The following is a 19,088-nucleotide window of genomic DNA, read 5'->3' on the forward strand; positions in this document are numbered from 1 at the left end:
AAACTAAAAGGTTTAATAAAATACTTTTTGAATGAAAGACATTATTTATATATGTCACTATTTTTAGACACCAAATTTCATTAGAATTAGGCTATCCATATTTTTGGTTTTGTGGTAGTCTTGTGTGGTGCACTTGCGTATGTATTGAATCGGAAGAGATATAAGTCAAAGTTCATTTTACATAACTGGTTTATTTAACATTATAAGGAAAACAATAGCGTGGAATAATTATGTAAAAAGTTAATAAGTTTTTATATTTTTAGTAAGATGTGTTTGTTTGTTTACACTGAGCCAACATAAATGAATAATAGTAGAATCTTTTTACATCAGGTTGAGACACTATAGTTTATGTAATTTTTGTCTCATGTTGTTAAACATCCAATGGATTTCAAAACTGACTAAATTTTTTTTTCTTCGTTAAAATGTGTCTTATTGTGGAATTTAAAAAAATCTAAAAATTAAAACATAAAAAAAAACATGAGTCCACCAACTGCACCTGCATGTCAGATTTTATAACAATTGGTCCGTTGATTATGCCTGGTTTGGTTAGCTTGATGCTTTATTTACATAGTATGAAAGTACAATTTTTGGAAACACTTATTGTGACTCAGGTGGTCCCAAAACCATTATTTCCATTACAAATCAAAATTATATATCTGGGTGGTCAGTTGGTCAGATTATTTCCCCTCTACAATATATTAAAAAGAAAGTAACTTATAATAAAATAAAAAATAAAATAAAATTGAAATTTTATAATAATATTTTTTTTATACCAACAGATCTCAACTGTTTTATTTTTTATATGTGTTTATTGTTATAACTTAATTGGAAAATTATGCATTTCAATAATAATAAATTATTCATGCGTTTCAGATCTTCAAGCCTCTAACTCAAAACTAGAGGAAAAACTGGAAGAGCGTAACCTATTGTTATCAGAAAAAGAATCCTTACTGGAGAAAAAAACAGCTCAAATAAAGTCTTTAGAAAATGTAAGTAAAAATATGTTTTATATTGTTCTGTCTTTCCATTAAGGTTATTTTTAAATCCTTATTCAGAGCAACTAATGACTGGTAACTCTCAACTGTGACATGTTTGGTGCTCCTGGCTTGTGCAAGCTTATTTTTAAGTGGTCATACTCGCTTATGAATTGATGGATTTCATTGAAACAAGTATAGTTGGAATTTTAATTAAATTGTAATTTTCCTCTTATCTATTAAAATCTATTTGTAAAATTTGGTTTCTTTAGCTTTACTAGCTTAACCCCTTCCGGGCCAGGCGGCAATATATTGCCACCATAGATCGCGTCTGAAAAGCGCCAGGCGGCAATATATAGTCTCCTTGATATTCGTTGTTTTCTTAAATAAATACGACGTCAAATGATTAAAGTTTTATGTTTTTTTATTCCCTGGTATATTTGTAGATAATTAATATGAATATCATTTTTATTTTGGAGGTCTATGCATTTTTATTTCGTAATTGCATGTGACATTATCAGCTGACTCGATCTATTGTTGTTAATTCTTTATGCTTTAGTGTAATCGTACTATTGTATGCTGGATTCTTCTTCATTATTTTATTTTGTGGTTGTAAATATTAGTAGTTTTAGTTGTTACGTGCTCAGATTCAAGATTCAAGATCTTTATTTGTTGTTAAACATGATTTACATGCAATAAACATCGTCAGTAATATGAATGGCTTAAAAAATATTTAAACTAAGAACTTCTTATTTCAGTTTCCTTAAGCTTCTTTCAATTTCCTAATTTTTAATAATTAATTAACAAATTTAAATAGAGTAACAAGAAACTAACAACAAGAATTAACAGAAAATATTAACAAGATTAACAGTGAATAACAAAACAATAACAAAAAGCCTATAACTAGTGAATTAAAATAATCGAGATAAAATTGGTAAAATTAGTCAACAATTTAAAATAAACTACAACAAATCAACAGTAATGAATGTATTATCCTAATTTAAAATCTCATATCACTAGTATCACTTGCCAAATATTGTTCTATAGAATAAAAAGCTTTCTCTTTAAACCAGGTCCTCAGTACATTTTTAAATTTCACCATGCTGACTGACCAAGCTATTCTTGGTAGTTTATTAAACAATTCTATTTCAATAAATATATGACTTTTCTTTGTTTTCTCTAATCTAACACTTAAAACATCTAACTTTCCATTATATCGAGTTGGGTAACTATGTACATCCTGTCTTAGCTGATATTTACTTAGGTTTGCCTTAACTCTTAACAAACAATCATAAATAAATAGACAAGGCAGAGTCATTATATGTAATTCTTTAAAAACTGGGTAGCAAGACTCTCTTTCTGGTATACCCTTAACTACTCTTAGTGCCTTTTTTTGCCATAAAAACACTTGCTTGGCTGCACTACTATTACCCCATAACACCACTCCATACAGTAGATGAGGATGAAAGAATGCATAGTAAGCTGTCAACAGCATCTCTGAACTTACACAGCTTTTTAATTTACGTAATAAATAAATTACTCTAGCTAATTTTTTACAAATAGTTTGAATATGAAAGTCCCAGCTTAGCCTACTATCTAAATATATACCTAACTGCTTAACAGGTTTAAAATTATTGCTTACATTAAAATCTAAGGAGAAACATATGTGTTCAGTTTTGTCATTATTTACTACAAGAGAGTTGACTTTGAACCATTCTTTTGCTCTTTCTAATGCTCTGCTCTGATCCAACATAAGAAGGTCTAGCTGTTTGTTCTTGCTCAGTAGTGTTGCATCATCTGCATTGTGATAAATCTATACAAGTACTTTGGTGCAACTTTTAGGTCATTTTCTAATTTTTATGAAAAAATAAATTTTAATCTAAGAGACTGCAAAGTTGCCAATTTTAGCCTGGCACTTTTGACTAGTCACAAGGGGATATGAGATGTGAAAAAATGTTACAACATCTCATAATTGGTCCTGGCCCTGAAAGGGTTAAGAGATAATAACTCTTTTATAAAAAATACAAAATGGCAGCTAGTGGCCTTCTACAGCTAACGAGACACTTCTCGACCTATGTTGATATAATTTTGTGTGTGAAATAATGAGTACTCTCAGCTAAAAGTGTCACCCTTTTGTGGACACCTTGTATATATTTTCTTTTGTTTTCATATATATATATATATATATATATATATATATGTTTAGAACCTCAGCACTTGCTGGTCCAGGAGCGTAAATCGTGCGTACCTTGTTGGTCATCGCGCCTCATGCTGGTCCGGGCCTTGAACGTGTTGGTCCGGACCCGCAAGTTACGAGGCTCTGTATAGAGCGTGTAACATCCTGGACCAAGAATTGCTGCTTGCCTGTAAAGTTCATTTGATTGTACAGTAGCTCGCCTAGCGTGAGCATAACGAACTAAATACTCGACTGAGGGGAAATCCCCCACCATTCTCGGACCAAGATTTGCCGGGTTTCTGTACAGGGCATACTGTCGAACATTGAATAAAGTGCTTTTTCAAATCAAATCAAATCAGTCTTTATTGCCTTTTAACAGCATACAATATTGTATAGAAGTAGTCTGTATTAGCCAATGTATTAGCCTATCTACTCATTCACACACAATTATACATACAAAAAGTTCCTCATCCAGACAAACATGCAATGGCTAATCGGATCCTGTTAAAACGTGTTTCAATTTTAATTTTCTATTCACAGGCGGCTTTCCATGAACTCACATACCGTGTCAAAAGCACCTGACACCAATAGGCATTGAAGACGAGATTTAAACTTTTTGGTACTGCCAATGTTTTAAGATCCTCAGAGAGCCTATTAATCAACCTAACACCAGCCTGCGATGGCAAATTATGAGACGCCACCGTTCGATGTGGTTGACTGCGATAGTTGTTCCTGCCTCTTGTCTCATACTGGTGAATGTTCCTTCCCTGAGCCAATGTGCTCTTTGATTTACAGAACACAGCCACCTCGAAGATGTAGAGGCAGGGCAAGGTCAGTAAACCAAGCTCCCTGAAGGCATTCCTGCACGACTCTCTTCTCTTTAATTTTGAAATGATTCGTACACAGTTTGTTGTTTGCACAGCTGCCCCAGAGTCTTTCCCCGAGCCATTCTCAGGATGTCGTGAGAACAGTGTTTTGCCAGATTCCGCAAAGCATACAAACCTGAAGTTACTCTGGAACAAACACTTTCAACATGATTGTCCCAGGTCAGACCTCGATCTAGGTACATCCCTAGGAATTTGATGGAGTCAGATTCCTCTAAGAGTTTGTTATCTACCAGGACAGCAGGTCGTGCACTACCTTCACGCTGTCTCAGACAAAAATCAATTGTGTTTGATTTTGAGCTGTTTGTTTACAAATTGATTTCAGAAAAAATTCAATGCATGAATTCACTGTGACAAATAAATTAATTTCAAGCTTCTGCAAAGAATTTGCAGTAACGCAGAGAGTCGTATCGTCAGCATATTGAATCACCTTTCCATAGTGGATCGATGAGTTTAAATTGTTAACGTAAATAGTAAAAAGCACTGGCCCATGGATCGATCCATGAGGGACGCCATTTGCCATTTTCAATTTTCCTGACATGGCATTTGAGATCTGCACGCACTGGTCTCTATCCTTATGTAGGACGAGATCCACCTGTGTGGTAGACCCCGTATTCTCCATGTCGCTAACTGATGCATCAGTGTCAAAAGCCTTAGAAAGATCGATAAATATGCTGAGCACCTTAGCCCGTCTCTCAAAACCATCGTAAACAATATCCACAAGACTTGAAACCGCATCAATTGTTGATTTGTTTTTATGGAAGCCGAACTTTTCAGGACACAGTATGTCAAAACTTTCCAGAAAACTTTGTAGTTCATTCAAAAATTTTGGTTTGATGAGGATATTCTTTCTTAAACTTCGGGGCAATTTTTGCTGTTTTCAAATCATCCAGGTAAACTCCAGATAGAAATGAGGAGTTCACCACTTTTTTAGTGGAGTCAAGATACGCTTGGAGCATTTTTTGAGTAACCACATGGACATACCACTGTTGTTACAAGATTTCTTTTAATTTATTTTTTGCACAATACCAGCCATCTCAGCCTCATCGACAGGGGTCAAGATCATAGACGATACCGGTTCTCTACCAAGGTTGCGGGAGAGGGTTTCAGTGAAGCACTCATCACACGAACCAACTGAGGCAAAATACTTGTTAAATTCGTCAGCAATTTTTTGAGGATCATCTGTAAGTTGGTTTTCAACGAGCAGTAAACATTGTTTTGATTTTTGTATAGGATGTTCTCGTTTTACGGATTAATTAATTATTTTCCATGCTGTTTTTGAAAAGTTCTCGGCATTCTTTAATGTTTTGTTTAATTCATAGGCTTTAGCAGCTTTTATAACTTTCTTATATATTCTTCTATAATTTTTGAAATATCTTTGAAAATTTTCGTTGTTTGTATTAATAAAAATTGAGTGATAAAATTTGAGTTTTTCACGAGATGTGAGAATACCTTGTGTAACCCAAGTATTCTTATATCGCCTACTGCGTACTTCAAATTTTCTGTAAGGATATGAAATATTTAAATAATAGAGAAAGCGTTCATTAAAAACAGTGTAAATTTTATTTGGACACTGAATGTTATTTAAACAATTCCAACTTTCTCGCTTAAGGTGATAAATTAACTCGTTAATATTTTGAGGGTTTAGAGCTTTTTGGACCGTATTTTCTGCAAGCATAGTCACCGGATCAAATCCATTAATCAATCTCCTGAGCGAAGTGATCAGAGATGGCAGGATTGAACACGACAACGTCAACTTTCGGGATGTTGGTGATAACGTTGTCGATGGTTGTACTCGTCGTGGCAAATACTCGTGTAGGAGAGTCCACTGACCAATTTAGACCAAAAGATTGAAGAATATCACGCAGCCGCCGAGTGTGGGGGTCGGGGTGGTCCAGTGCGTTTATATTTAAATCGCCAATTAAGAGAAATAGTTGATTGTTTGAAAACAATCTGAATTGGTTAGCAGGCTCTCTGGTTTTCCAAAAAAGGATGAAATAAAACTTCGGTTGTTGTTTGGACGGTATATTTCAACAATATTAACTTTTTCGGATGAATTTAAAGTTATATTAATACCAGCAGCCTCAAAATCAAATTCTAGAGTATGAATTACTTTTTTTTCGAATTTCAAGTGGATTTTTACAAAGATTGCCACACCACCTCCCTTAAAATTGGAACGAAGGAAAATATGTGCCAATTCATAATTTTGCATTTTTTTAAATGCTGATCGGTTGTAAAACAGTGTTCCGATATCACAATAATATCAGGTTTTCGCTCATCGCACATGAGGTCCAACTCTTCTAACTTATTGGTAGCGGATTGAGCATTTAGGTGAATAATTTTGAGTTTCAAAATTTTATGAAAATTTTGAGTGGTTTCTGAAAACGTGTTCTGAATAAATAACAGGATCTGATACCCCTCTCTCGTTTTCAATTCGTCATAGGCTCTTGGTTTTTTTTTGACAGGAAAGCGTAATATTGTTTTCGTCAGTCAGGTTTTACAGGCGAAGTAGCTTTGATGAAGTGAGACGGTTCTGGGCAGGACTGGCGAGCGACTCACAGGTATCAGTTGCAGCAGATGAGGCAGCGGGCACTAGGCAGTGTTAGAGACAACTCAGGCGCAGCAGGCGGTCCGACAGCAGCAACCAAGCCCTCCACTTTCATTTCGACCAGCAGCTCTTTACCCGGCAATTGCAGATGCATGCCATCCGTGTAAACCAGTTTCTTCCGATATCATTGATATCGAGGAGCTTGAGGTTTGAGTGTCTCACGCATAGCTCCTCTATGTAGTAATTGGCGAGAATGGTCAGTTGGTTCACAGGATGGCTAACGAGCAGATCGTGAAGATAAGGGATCATTGCCAAGATGACATCGGCCGAACTCAGTCGAACGGTGACTCTTTCTTCCTGGCGATTATAGATGTTGTGTGACTCACCGGCAGCGATGTCGTTGGTTCTGGCGAGCAGGATGAAGCAGCTAGAGGGAGGCGAGGGGCTGCTGGACGTTACATTCAGGAGTTTGGCCCCAGGCTTACATATGCCAGTCACTTTGGCAGCCGATGAGACGCGGCGCTGCACAATGCGGGCCAGGAAACGGGTATTACTGTCACCCTCAATCACAATATTCCTGAAGGAAAGCAACTCTCTTTTAATTTTGCCTTTCAATTTTGGCCTTCTACCAGGAGAAGACTTTGGAGGAGGGTGTTGGCCGGATGGTTTACTATTGTTGCAGGTTATTGTAACGGGGATATTTTTGTTGAGCTGCATTAGTGGTTGCAATGGTTTTGAGAATGGGAGAATGGGTGTTTCGTTTGTATTTTCGAGAGGTTCAAATCTATTGCTGGTCGTAATAGGAACATATTTTTTATTTTAACAGACAATCCAATTACCCGTCGCCTGAGAGTAGCCACAGGAACACCCCTGGACCTCCCTCTCGGCCCGTAGACATTCAATCTTTGCCTCGAGTACCTGAATAGTTGTCCTCAGATTGGTGACGAGGTCGCGAGTCTCGGAGCACTGTGAGACCTGACAGCAGGTGGTCACCGGTGGCTCGCACTGAACAGCGCAGTCTCTTACAGAAGCTCCCGCTGATACTCCGGACAGCGAAGATCTCGCAACAAAAATGTCATTTGTATACCGAAGAAGCCTTGTGTCCGATTTAATGGAATGATCGACAACCCTCATCAGATCGACATTGAGCTGCCTTATCTGCTCCTTTAATCTGCAGTTTTTTGACGCAAGTTCGTCAGCATCAGATGCTCCCGACGAGGCGACAGGCGTAGGCACTTCGAGTGAGTTTGTAGTAGCGAGCAGGTCAGGTTTTGTTGCAGCGACAGGGGTCGGTTTCTCTCCCGTAGACGCTTGGAACGCAGTAGTCTCGCCCGCCGGTGAACTGATTGATGTGGAGGATTTGGATGGAGTGGCGCTCAGCGCAGAGTCCGGGCCAGGCGTGGAGCAGGCAGGCAGGCCCGGCGACAGGATTCTCGGGCCCTATGCAATCATGAAGACCGGGGCCCCCCCCCCCAAAGATTCAACAGGCAACCAACCTAATTTACATTAAAATTCACCCCCCCCCCCCCAACGTTAGAACAAAATTCCCATATTGGTTATATTAACATAGCAAGCATTATTTTATTCCAAAACTTACTACTCCATTACTTGATTTACTTATTTGTTAAATGATTCACTTCTTCAAAATTATGCCAAATCCGTGATTTTTCCTGTATTTACTTCAATTTAAGTTATATAAATAAATGTTGCTAAACAAATGGAAAGAATTGAGGTTTATAATTATGTAGTGATTATTTTTTTTACTATAAATCAATACAAAACAAAACTCACTGAACTTAATTAAAATCAAAAACACCATCCTTAAAAAAATATACACTTAATGAACTAAATGGACAAAACATAATTAACAAAGAATAAAATCATTAAAATTAAAGTTCAACTCGTGTCGCTCTCCTTTTTAGTAGAAAACAAAACTTAATGATAGGTTCCTGGAAAACCTAATGAAACAAAAACTAAATATCATTGAACAATCACTTAACGAACAAAACTAAAAAAAAATTAAATGAACAAAACCTAATGAACATTGTACAAAACATAAATTGAAAAATTAATAAAGAAACATTGGGCTATGTTACTCACTAACATTAAACATGGACTAAAAACACAACTCGTCGGGCCTTCTTCCCCAGCAAAGTCTTCTATAATGTCGTCATATTTCAAACTACGTGCCAAATCTGACTCCATGGCTAGAATACTCAGGTCATTCATGCGGTCTTGCGTCATCGTAGAACGATTTGCACTTTTTAATTCTTTTCATCAAACTGAAGCTCCTCTCCCCTTGGGCTGACAGATACAGGTATGCAACAGAACAACCGGATCGCTGTAGTGATATTTGGAAATAAACTATCTAGTTTGTTCTTCCTTAGAGCGTTTATTAGGACTTAATGGTTGAAGAGTTTGTTCCCCCAAGTTAGTGCGATGAATCGATTTCAAATGTTTAAATTCATTTAAAATTTCCATCTCAATATCCTCTTTGTATGTTTGACACAGACTCAAACATTGCTGCTCAATAAAACTGTCGTCTTCCTCAAATATATTTCCAAAGACATTGGAAAAGGTTGCTGATTTTTCCAGCAAACTCGAATCTCTGAGACAGTCCCCCTAAGACTGAGTCTAAGATCTTGAAGAAGACATCAATCCTAAAACGTTCCTCTTCGTTTTTTAATTGATGTTCCGTGCCGTCCCTTGTTTCGTCATGAAAAATCTTTCTTTTCTTTAATCTTTTTTCCTTAAAATCAGTTTCGCAATCTACACTCTCAGCCATGTTGCCTGCCACTAGCTTGGCCTCAGTGTAGAGATTGCTCCATCTGTCTCTCAGTACTTTTAGTTCCTCTATTAAATCATTCAGATTTTTTTGTTTCAAACGTCTAGAGTTGTTGATCGGGCTTGTAATACTTTATTTTTTGTTGTCTATTGCAACAAGCACCTTTAGCCATATTGTCGACATCATGATAACATTCGAACGATTGTAGATATTTCAATAGCCCTTTTCAGATCTGTCTTGCATTCTGCAGATAGATTCAGTTCTTTACAATCATTGAGGGCATTGATGATGAGAGGCAAATGCTTTACGAAAGGGCGCACACTATCTACTCGGGCTGACCATCTCGTTTGAGAAATACTGTGCAGAGAAGAGCCTATTCTGTTTTCTAAGTACTCCCATCTTTGAGGGCTTCTAGAAAAGAAGTTATACGTCTTTTGCAGCATGCCAAAAAATGTTGTAGCTTCCTCGCAGCATTCAGCAGCATTAACCCCACACAGGTTGAGGCTATGTGCGGCACAGTTATTATAAAAAGCCAAATTGTTGGTCTCCATTATGATGGCTTGGGCACCTTTGTATATTCCAGCCATATTGGATCCATTGTCGTACCCCTGGCCTCTGCATTCCTTCAACGGAATTGAGTGTTTGTTGAGCTCGCTAATAATCAACTTAGCCACATCCATTTCCAGTTTTTTTTGTTACAGTCAACAAAATTTAAAAATCGTTCGCAAATTTTAAATTCTGAATTCACAATCTAAGAGATATCTCAAGATCAACGTTGTTTGCTCAGTATGTGAGGCATCGGGGGTAGAGTCAGCAATAATAGCATAATATTTTGATTTCTTCCTTTCTTCCAATACCTTCTGTCGAACTCTTTCCCCCACAAACTTGAATGAATTCATTTTGAGAGTCTTTAGACAGATAATGAGCTTGAAACACGTTTTCCCTCTTCTTGGGCCTTTTTTACTTTTGCAATATGTTCTCTTAGTAAAGGGTCATATTCCGCTAACAGCTCTATCAGACCCAGAAAGTTTCCATTGTTGGGATCCCCAATTTTTTCAGAGGTCCCTCTGAGAGCTAATCCTCGCTCTCCAAGGAACATGACCACGGAGAGCAATCTTTGAAATATATCCCTCCAATATTTGGTTCTTGAAGCCAGTTCTGAGTCGAGTTGAGAATGTATGTCTGATCCATCACTTAGCCTCCTTTTCTAACTCTCTCCATTGGATGTAGCAATTTTTGTGGGAAGCGCTGGTTTTTCATGCAAAGGTAGCTTGTTGTAAAGCTTCCGCCATCCATATTCCTTTTTTCCATCCATCGTTACTTAACAAAACTGACTTATTTGAATCGTGTTTTTCACCCCCACTATTATTATTGAAAAAGTCTACATGGAAAAACAAAATAAGGAACTCAGCAGTCTCACTCCATACAAGCCAATCTCTTCTGACGCTCTCTCCGTTCGGCCTTTTTGAAAAAAGAACCGTTTTTTGGAAACGCTCTTTTTCCATCACTTGGCAGATCTGACGGCATCAAAGATGGACCCATTTTCACTAAAGTCTCAATCACACTGTCAGTCACCACCTTGTTTTTCAGAAGTCCCAAATCTGAACTGGTAATTATAGTTCCTAACCCCGAATCTACATTAGCATTTAGAATGTCACGATTGTGATCTTCCAAAACAATATCATCTTTAGGATCAGGTTCTGAGGTAAAGCTATCTACCATTGTTTCTCCTTCATCAGCATTAGGCCTACAGCTTTCAAGATCTTCGCTGTCCTTCAGTATAGGGTGTTCATGAAAACTGTGAGAAACTTCGCAAAGTTTCTCCCTGGCGGCGCCAGGGTCGTTAGGGCCGCTGTTTAGAACTAGTTGTAGCTACGTCTACTTTGATTCCAACGTCAAATAATGTCCTGGATCCTTTATTTGAACTTTCAATTTTCTTTTGCCTTTCTTTACGTTTTTGAGCACCAGATTTATGTTTGTAAGTGTCCATTTTGAGATATAACGGTGTTTTTTATGCGAAATGATGATAAAATACTGTGAATGGACCTAAAAATAAATATCTTGGATTAGTCAAGAATAATAAATTGATGTGGGCAGATCATAAAATAATATTTGAAATAGAATTTTAGAACCTAAATATCAAAATACAAATTTAAAAATGTATCAAATTGATCATAAACACTATTAGACAATTAAAAATTAGTATTGATTACTAGGCCTAAACCGAGCAGTTGCTAAAATAAATACGGAATGTAAATTATCAAACGCTGCGTTTAAAGTAGTAATGTATCTCAAACTGGGCTAAACTAATCAAAAACCGACAGGTGCAATCACAGGACACGTGAGGGGATGTGATGAGTCATTGAGCTATTTTCGGATACTGTATCGCTTGCTGCGCTCTCACTCAGATTTCCAAGGTCAAGTTTTTTAAGACGTTCACCCAGCGATCTCTATTGTTTACCTGTCTTGCCAACATATTGGGGGTTTTACTTCCTGTTTCTCTCTCTGTTTATCCTGTCCTCACTCCCCATTCCCTCTCGTAAAACTGCGCAACTAGTGATGCGATGCGTCGCCTCAAGTTGGTTGTCATAACAACCAATATATCAGCCAACGAGCCAACCACGAAACAATACCAAACTATGTCGTCATTGAATAATATTTTCTACGTGCTAACGTGCATACTGCATACAAGCATGTGAACAACCACAAAAGAGTGAGCGATGAGCCGTCGTTCTCTCTGATTTAATAGGATAAACTTGATTAATTGAAACTTAAAACGACGTTCAGTAGCAGTAGCAAACCGAATTTATGTGTTGTTTTTTTAATTTTTAACCATCCTACTCCTCATATGTTTTAGTTTAGATTTAGATACACAGTAACGTCAGTAACATTTATAATTTTCACGTCTTATTACATAGGTACGTTTATAAGACGATTACAACGTCTCAAATTTTGCAGCCCAGTAATAATTAAGTTTATTTGTATTTTTTGCTGTTATGGAACCTTGTTGATCGTCTTAAAAGGTTAACCAGCCCTTGGATAATCGGGAGTTAACTGTAGCCTAATTTATTTTATGAAAACTGATTACTGTATAATTCAAATTTATAATGAGGGGTAAAAATCATGGCTTCCACATGGGTTGGGCTGGTGGACCCCTGGTCCCAGGCCTGGGCCCCTGGGGGCCCGGCTCTGTCCCTAATTTTATATATTTTACAATTTTTATTTTATTATGTTTATATTATAATCATCAGTTAAAATAAAAATCTGCGTTACATTAAAATTAAAAATCTCATGTTTTAATTATGCCCTACAGCATGACAAGTGAACAGAAGGAGCGGGCCCTGAGCCTGATCCTGGTAACAGGGCCCGCAATCAAATGTGGGATCCATGGTAAAATTTATTCAGTTTTTTAATTTTTTCGGAAATTTGGAACTTATTTTCTAAAAATTAAATGATAAAAATATTTACTAACTCACCTGTATGTTTCTTTAATTCACGGTTAAATCAATCTCAATCTCCTTACAACAACAACAACAACAACAAACCTAATTAAGCACGACAACAAACTAAAACTAGAAGTGTACAAAAACAACCAATCACGATAACTTAATAAAACCATTACCACCAGCAACCAGCATAGAAATGCAAGATTGAAAGAAACATTAGTTTATTATCGTGTCGGTATCACTGTCATCCGACGCTCAGGTTGCAACTTGTAGTGAGCAAGGAGGGGAGGGGCCGGGAGGGGAGGGGGTGGAGAAGAGTCACTGCCTTCGCGTCTGGGCGATGCGGACCCCGGGCCCGACGTCTGACAGCCACAACCACAACGGTTCGCGCCACCTCAGTGTTTACAATTTTATTGGTTTTAAATCGGAGCAAAGAAAGTAGTTTAAATTAACATTGCCATGTTATTTCCTGAATATTTTCACCGCACAGGGCCCTGGGCCGATGGTAATGGGCAATGATAAAAAAAAAATAAAAATACATATTTTAGTCGGCCCGGGCCCCCTGTGGCCCCGGGCCCCTATGCATTTGCCCCCCTTGCCCCCCCCTGTCGCCGGGCCTGCAGGCAGGCGGCGAGTTAGATGCAGGCGGAGTAGGTGAAGCAGCGTCGGTCGCAGACTGAGTCCTGGACAGCGGTGACAAAAGCGAACGCATGGTGACTGGGTGTTCAGCGCTGTGTTTTTTATAGCAAACGGTCAGTGCCGTTATATTTGGATCAGTTTTAATCGATGCGCTGCAAATGTTTTCCGAGACATCGCCAAGATATGTCTCCATTTTTTTAAAATTCTATATTGTCTGTACTTAAAATTGTTAAAAGAAATACAGGGTTTCCCGGTTTTTGTTTTTCTATTGTAAATTGCATATTTTTGTCAATAATAAATTAATGAATGAATAAATAAATAAATAGATAAAATGAAAAGTCACGATTATTAAAAGAATCTAAGTAATAAATTTATAAGAAATAAAACTTATTAGATTAACAATAAAAACAGTTTCTCTACAGCAAAAAGGTGCTTCTGTCGGTGGGAATCGAACCAATGTGTACTGAGATGCAGTGCCGCGACCCTACTGTTGCTGCCACGCAGGTAGACAAGATGTGGTAGTTACTTCTTGTTCATACGGCTCGTTGCACTATGGTTGTGTCAAAAATGGAGTTGCACAGTTGTATTGCAAGTCTAACCTTGCTAGTTTTGCGACTAGGTTTAGGGCTAAAACTTACAGATAAATAAACTATCCAACTCACTCATTATCGGTAACTTAAAAGTGTTCTTCAGTAACTAATTCTAACAAAACTGTGACGTAAAACCTTGCAAAATTTCGTCTATGCCAGTGCCGCGCTCGTGTGTACTTTCTTGACAGTATACTTTGATTATCAGTAGGATTTTAATACGTACAGATTCGAAGACCTTAATGTTTCATTTTATAGAGCCTAAAAGTTAGTTTTGCTTTCAAAAATTATTTTTCAAAGTTTGTTATTTCACTTTTCATTCTTCATGTATATAAAACGAGTTCAGGTACATTAAATCAGGTATGCTGATCGTCTGATTTTAATTTCTAACATTCACTCACTCTATTCGCAACAATTTGAGTGCGGAATTACTAAATATATACCTGTAAACTTATTTTATTTCAGTTTACTTATTCTATACACCTATTGTTATATTCATACATGTATTTCTTATATATGTTAGAACCTTTTATCATATGGACATGTTAAAAATTTTCATTCTGATGATAAGTAGACAGTTTATTAACCATATGATATAAGAAATCAGTAACGATGGTAAAATTGTTTCACTGAACGATGGCAAATGTCCGGAAAAATCCTGTTTCCTTCACAATCCTTCCATCGTCAAAAATAACCTTCAAACAAAGAGGAGCATATGATATACCTTGGATAAATTAGATGAGCTACCGTTTGTAAAGACAACCTTTCGACACTGCGTTGAAAACCCAATTTCAAATGGTCCTGACGTTTTAACAAAAAAATCAGTTCCTCAAAAATTTAGGTAATTACTGTAATAAAATCAATTACTCGAAAAACTAAAATATGTGGGAAATATTTCAAAAGCCATGGATATAAACAAAGATAAAGAAAGGATTCCAATTAATTGATCATTTCAATCAAGGGTCAACGAAAGGTTAAAACTCTACGATGTAAAAGATGAAGCAGATTTATTCAAGAAATATTACGCGAACGTCGGGGACAGCCTAGCCCGGTTTTTCCTGTAACCTGGGTCGTCACGAACAATACTGAGTACCTGGTGGACGCTTACTTCCGGCTAAAATCTATAACGGGCCCCGAACTCCAGCACGTATTCACGGATATGAAGGGCGGCTCGGCTCCCGGCAGTGATAACATTCTAGCTTAATTCCTTCAAATTTATTTGGCCTATTTAATTTTTCCCTTGCTTCATATAATAAATCAGAATATTAATGAGGGCATTTTCCCAATCACTTTCAAACTTGGAAAAGTAATCCCGTTTTATAAAGGGTAAAGTAATGATCATGATTTTGGGCGGACTTCCCAAGTACGTTCATTATTAACAGGAAATATTCATTAAATTTATCTAGAGTAATGAATGTGATTGAATGATAATATATAAAATATATCTTCTTACTGGCCGTTTATTGTTTACGCCTCTGAAACTACTAAGTTACGTATTGACTGTTTACATTTCTTTCAGTGGCAATCCAAAATTTACCCAAAGAATTATATTGTTTGTTTTTTACGGTTTTTAACTATTGAATTATGGTATAAGAGCATAATCATATTTTTAAATTTTTGCTATGACCAATTTTAAAACGGCAGTTACCCATCCAAGCAGCTGCCACGCTCGGCGTTGCTTGATCCCGACCCGTTACACTGTGCCATTGGCAAGAGGAAATGTTCGCTGCTACAACTATAAAAAAACTAAGGTTCCTATGTGCTAATGAAACAAATCATAGGATTTAGTTACAAATACTGCTTTATCTAAACAGTGGTTTGCAAGAAGACCTATAATATTTCGTGAAAAAATATCCGTATTGCTTTATAGTACCTTGAGAATGAAATTATGTTCAGATCAAATATTTCCCCCATATCTGAACTTCCTAGTTTAAATGAGGATAAATCACTATAATGGCCATAGTAGGATATTATTAGTATTTAGGAGAACATGATAATTTAGAAAACAAATTTTCCTAAACCAAGCATTTTTCAGACATAATATATTTGTATGTTAGACTTTTTTTTATTTTAACCCCTAAATATATTTTAATGACAGGTGGATTTATTACCAAACAATACAAACTTGGAGATGAACTATTTCGATATATTTTAGCGTTATGCTCCTTATAAGTATAATGTGTATTTTTGTGCATTCAATAAATTAAGGGAAATCAAGTTATATGAAATTAAAGTTTAGTTTATCTGATTTCTATACAAATATTTCAATATATTTTAATTTTAGATTGTTTTGTTCAAACGCATTGATATAGTTAAAGGACGAAACAAACACGATAATAGCACTCAAGAATCAAGTACTTAATAAGACCAATATCCGTAAAAGATTTAAGGGTATCGTAGGGGTAACACGTTCACGGTCAAAATTTGTTCAAAGGACTTTTATAATTACTTTCTTAGAAAGAGGGCTGTAGGGTGACTTGAGCAAATTAGCAGTTCTACATCAATGAACCGCAGTTTACAGAAGTTGATAATAATGAAGCAATGGGGATTTCCAAAATGGTCATTCCAATGTATGCCCGCTATATTTTTCACTAGACCAGCGGATGTGTTTTTTTATGGGTGAGAGGCATTACGGTGCAGTAACCATATTAAATAAAACCAAAGTCACAGTTATTTCCGGTGAATGATTCCCTTACGGGGAGATTTGTGTTCATGGAAGGTTTGTGAAATGGCCATATACTCATTTGATCTTTACATTTATGCAAACAATGTTTTGTATAAATAATTTACGGAGTGTTGAATGAGTAGACTGTAGAAAACAAACAACACATGGGCGTTACAATAAATATATCTATTTAAGATATAAAAACATCCTCACTACATGCACAGCACATAGAACGCCATTACGTTTTATTTAATACTTACTTATGTTAACGACAGTGATGTATTGCATTTATCAGTCAAAATAATTTGTTTTAGATAAAATATATGTTAAGCGAAACGTACAACTTTTCCTATATTCCTATATGACCGTTCCTATCCAAAGGCGTATCCAGGAGGCTTTTGGGGTAACCCCCCTCCCCTTATTGATACAAACATTCAAAGTAGGCTTATATTTTAACTTACGTTAAACAGAATGTATACTCGTTGTCAAACAATGAATCACACTCTCGTAGTTCTGTTTGGTTTTTTATTTGTTTCGATATTTTAACTATAACAGCTGACATAATAGTAAAACACAAAACTTGTGCTTTATAATTTCTCTGAATGACAAGTACGTCTGTTACCTCTAGGGGTTGACAAATATAAGAAGACACTGTCGCTTATAAAAAGGTGTTTTATAATTGACCAACATTTAAAAATCAAATAATGAACTTCAACCCTTTGGTAGTGACTTAAAACACACAAAAAGTTACGTAATAACCCATGTAATTTATTTTATACCATCTTTTAATCAAATATTTACAAAAACCATTATTCCACAAACACTGTAAAGAAATATCATGTTAATCATAATATTATTGTTATCATAATATCTGACTTAAAGTTCGTATATTTTTATTTACTTAAGTTTTTATTTAAATAAAAGAACATATTTACATTAAATTCCACAATATATAAATATTAGACTAATAATAACAAAATATTATCATAAAGTAAATGTGAAACTCTTAATGATATCAAAATGAACTCGAGAACTTTATGCAAACAGTAAAGTCTTTCCGATCAGATAACTTTTGAGGTTTGAGGCATAAATAATGTAGGACTTAAGAAAACAATTAAATGATTATAAATTTGTAAGTTCAATTTTTTAATTTTTATATAATTCTAGTTTCTATTTCTGAAGCTTTGTTCTGGATTTGTAAACATGTGTTAGTTGTGGAAAGCAACATAATTGCAATAATAAATTAATTAATAACAGATAATTGAGATGCTATATCACGAAAAATATTCAAGTATTTAATTTTTAGAAAACATATATCAGCCTATAGACTGAAACATACTACCGTAAGTCCCCCTGATTGAATACTATAAGACTGACCTGTTTATATATAAGTCTGGTCTAAAATCACAACACAGTAACTTTAAACTAATGTCACTTTTGACATAAATAGATAAGATTCTCGAGAAATATGTAAGAATTCAGTTACCAAGTTACCTAAAGCAATTTCACATTGTAGCTAACGAACATTATGGTTTTAGAGAAGAAAAAAGTACATCCGATGCTTTAATTGATGTTACTAAGTTAATTTCACATACATAAAAAACACGTTATAGTGACATTCCTAGACCAAGATAAGGTTTTTGATTCCGTTAATAGAAGAAATCTCATTAGAAAACTGGAAATTACTGGAATTAAGAATCTAGATAACTTCATTGCTTTAAGAAGTAATGCTAGTTGGCTTCCGGCCACGCATCTGAGTAGGATTTTGCCATGGGGCCTTGCAGATTTTGCCTTGCATACCAATTTCTTAAGAGACCCTTACTAGTCGTATTCTGTCCGTCCACATAGGTGACCAATCAATACAAGGATCTTATGAAACAGAATAAGGAGGAAATCGGTACAGAGAAGAACGATTGTATTAGTAAACGGTGCAGCGGTCACAGAGGAGAATTGATTTTGCGCTATTATTACTTCAAAGTTTTAGGTCCGGCAACGAATGCGCTAACACTACAACTAGGTCGGGCCACCGTACTCTGCTGCATTGATATCACATTGAAACCTTATGAAAAATGAATTCCCCTTAAACTATAACCAAAAACCCCTTTTCATATCAAAACCATGGTGTTTATATAATTTTAATGACGGTAAGTTTATGGCCGACCAACCTGATATAGCAAAGTGCACTGATGGTCATTCTTTACTGAACAGACGATAGCAAAGCCGCATCTTCCGATCATTTATGTATACATCTACTAGATAGATAACAGAGCAATTTAAAATTTGTCTTGCCGACTGCGATCTTTGGATCTACCAGACGACAATGAGACGGCAGCTGCAGTAATTACGTATGTTGTGATGGCCCCGTTTTTTTGTACTTGCTCAGT

At 36.1% G+C, this 19,088-nt stretch overlaps 1 protein-coding gene across 1 annotated transcript in view; it reads left to right on the forward strand.

Annotated features, from left to right (window-relative positions):
* LOC124373976 overlaps positions 1 to 19,088 on the forward strand; it is a 75,719-nt gene that overhangs the window by 45,571 nt on the left and 11,060 nt on the right. Inside the window, exon 14 of the mRNA XM_046832313.1 lies at positions 874 to 989. Coding sequence (XP_046688269.1) covers positions 874 to 989 — 116 coding nt within the window. The remainder of the gene's footprint in view (positions 1 to 873; positions 990 to 19,088) is intronic.

The sequence above is a fragment of the Homalodisca vitripennis genome, chromosome 1 (genome assembly GCF_021130785.1).
Source record: "Homalodisca vitripennis isolate AUS2020 chromosome 1, UT_GWSS_2.1, whole genome shotgun sequence".
Lineage (NCBI taxonomy): Eukaryota > Metazoa > Arthropoda > Insecta > Hemiptera > Cicadellidae > Homalodisca > Homalodisca vitripennis.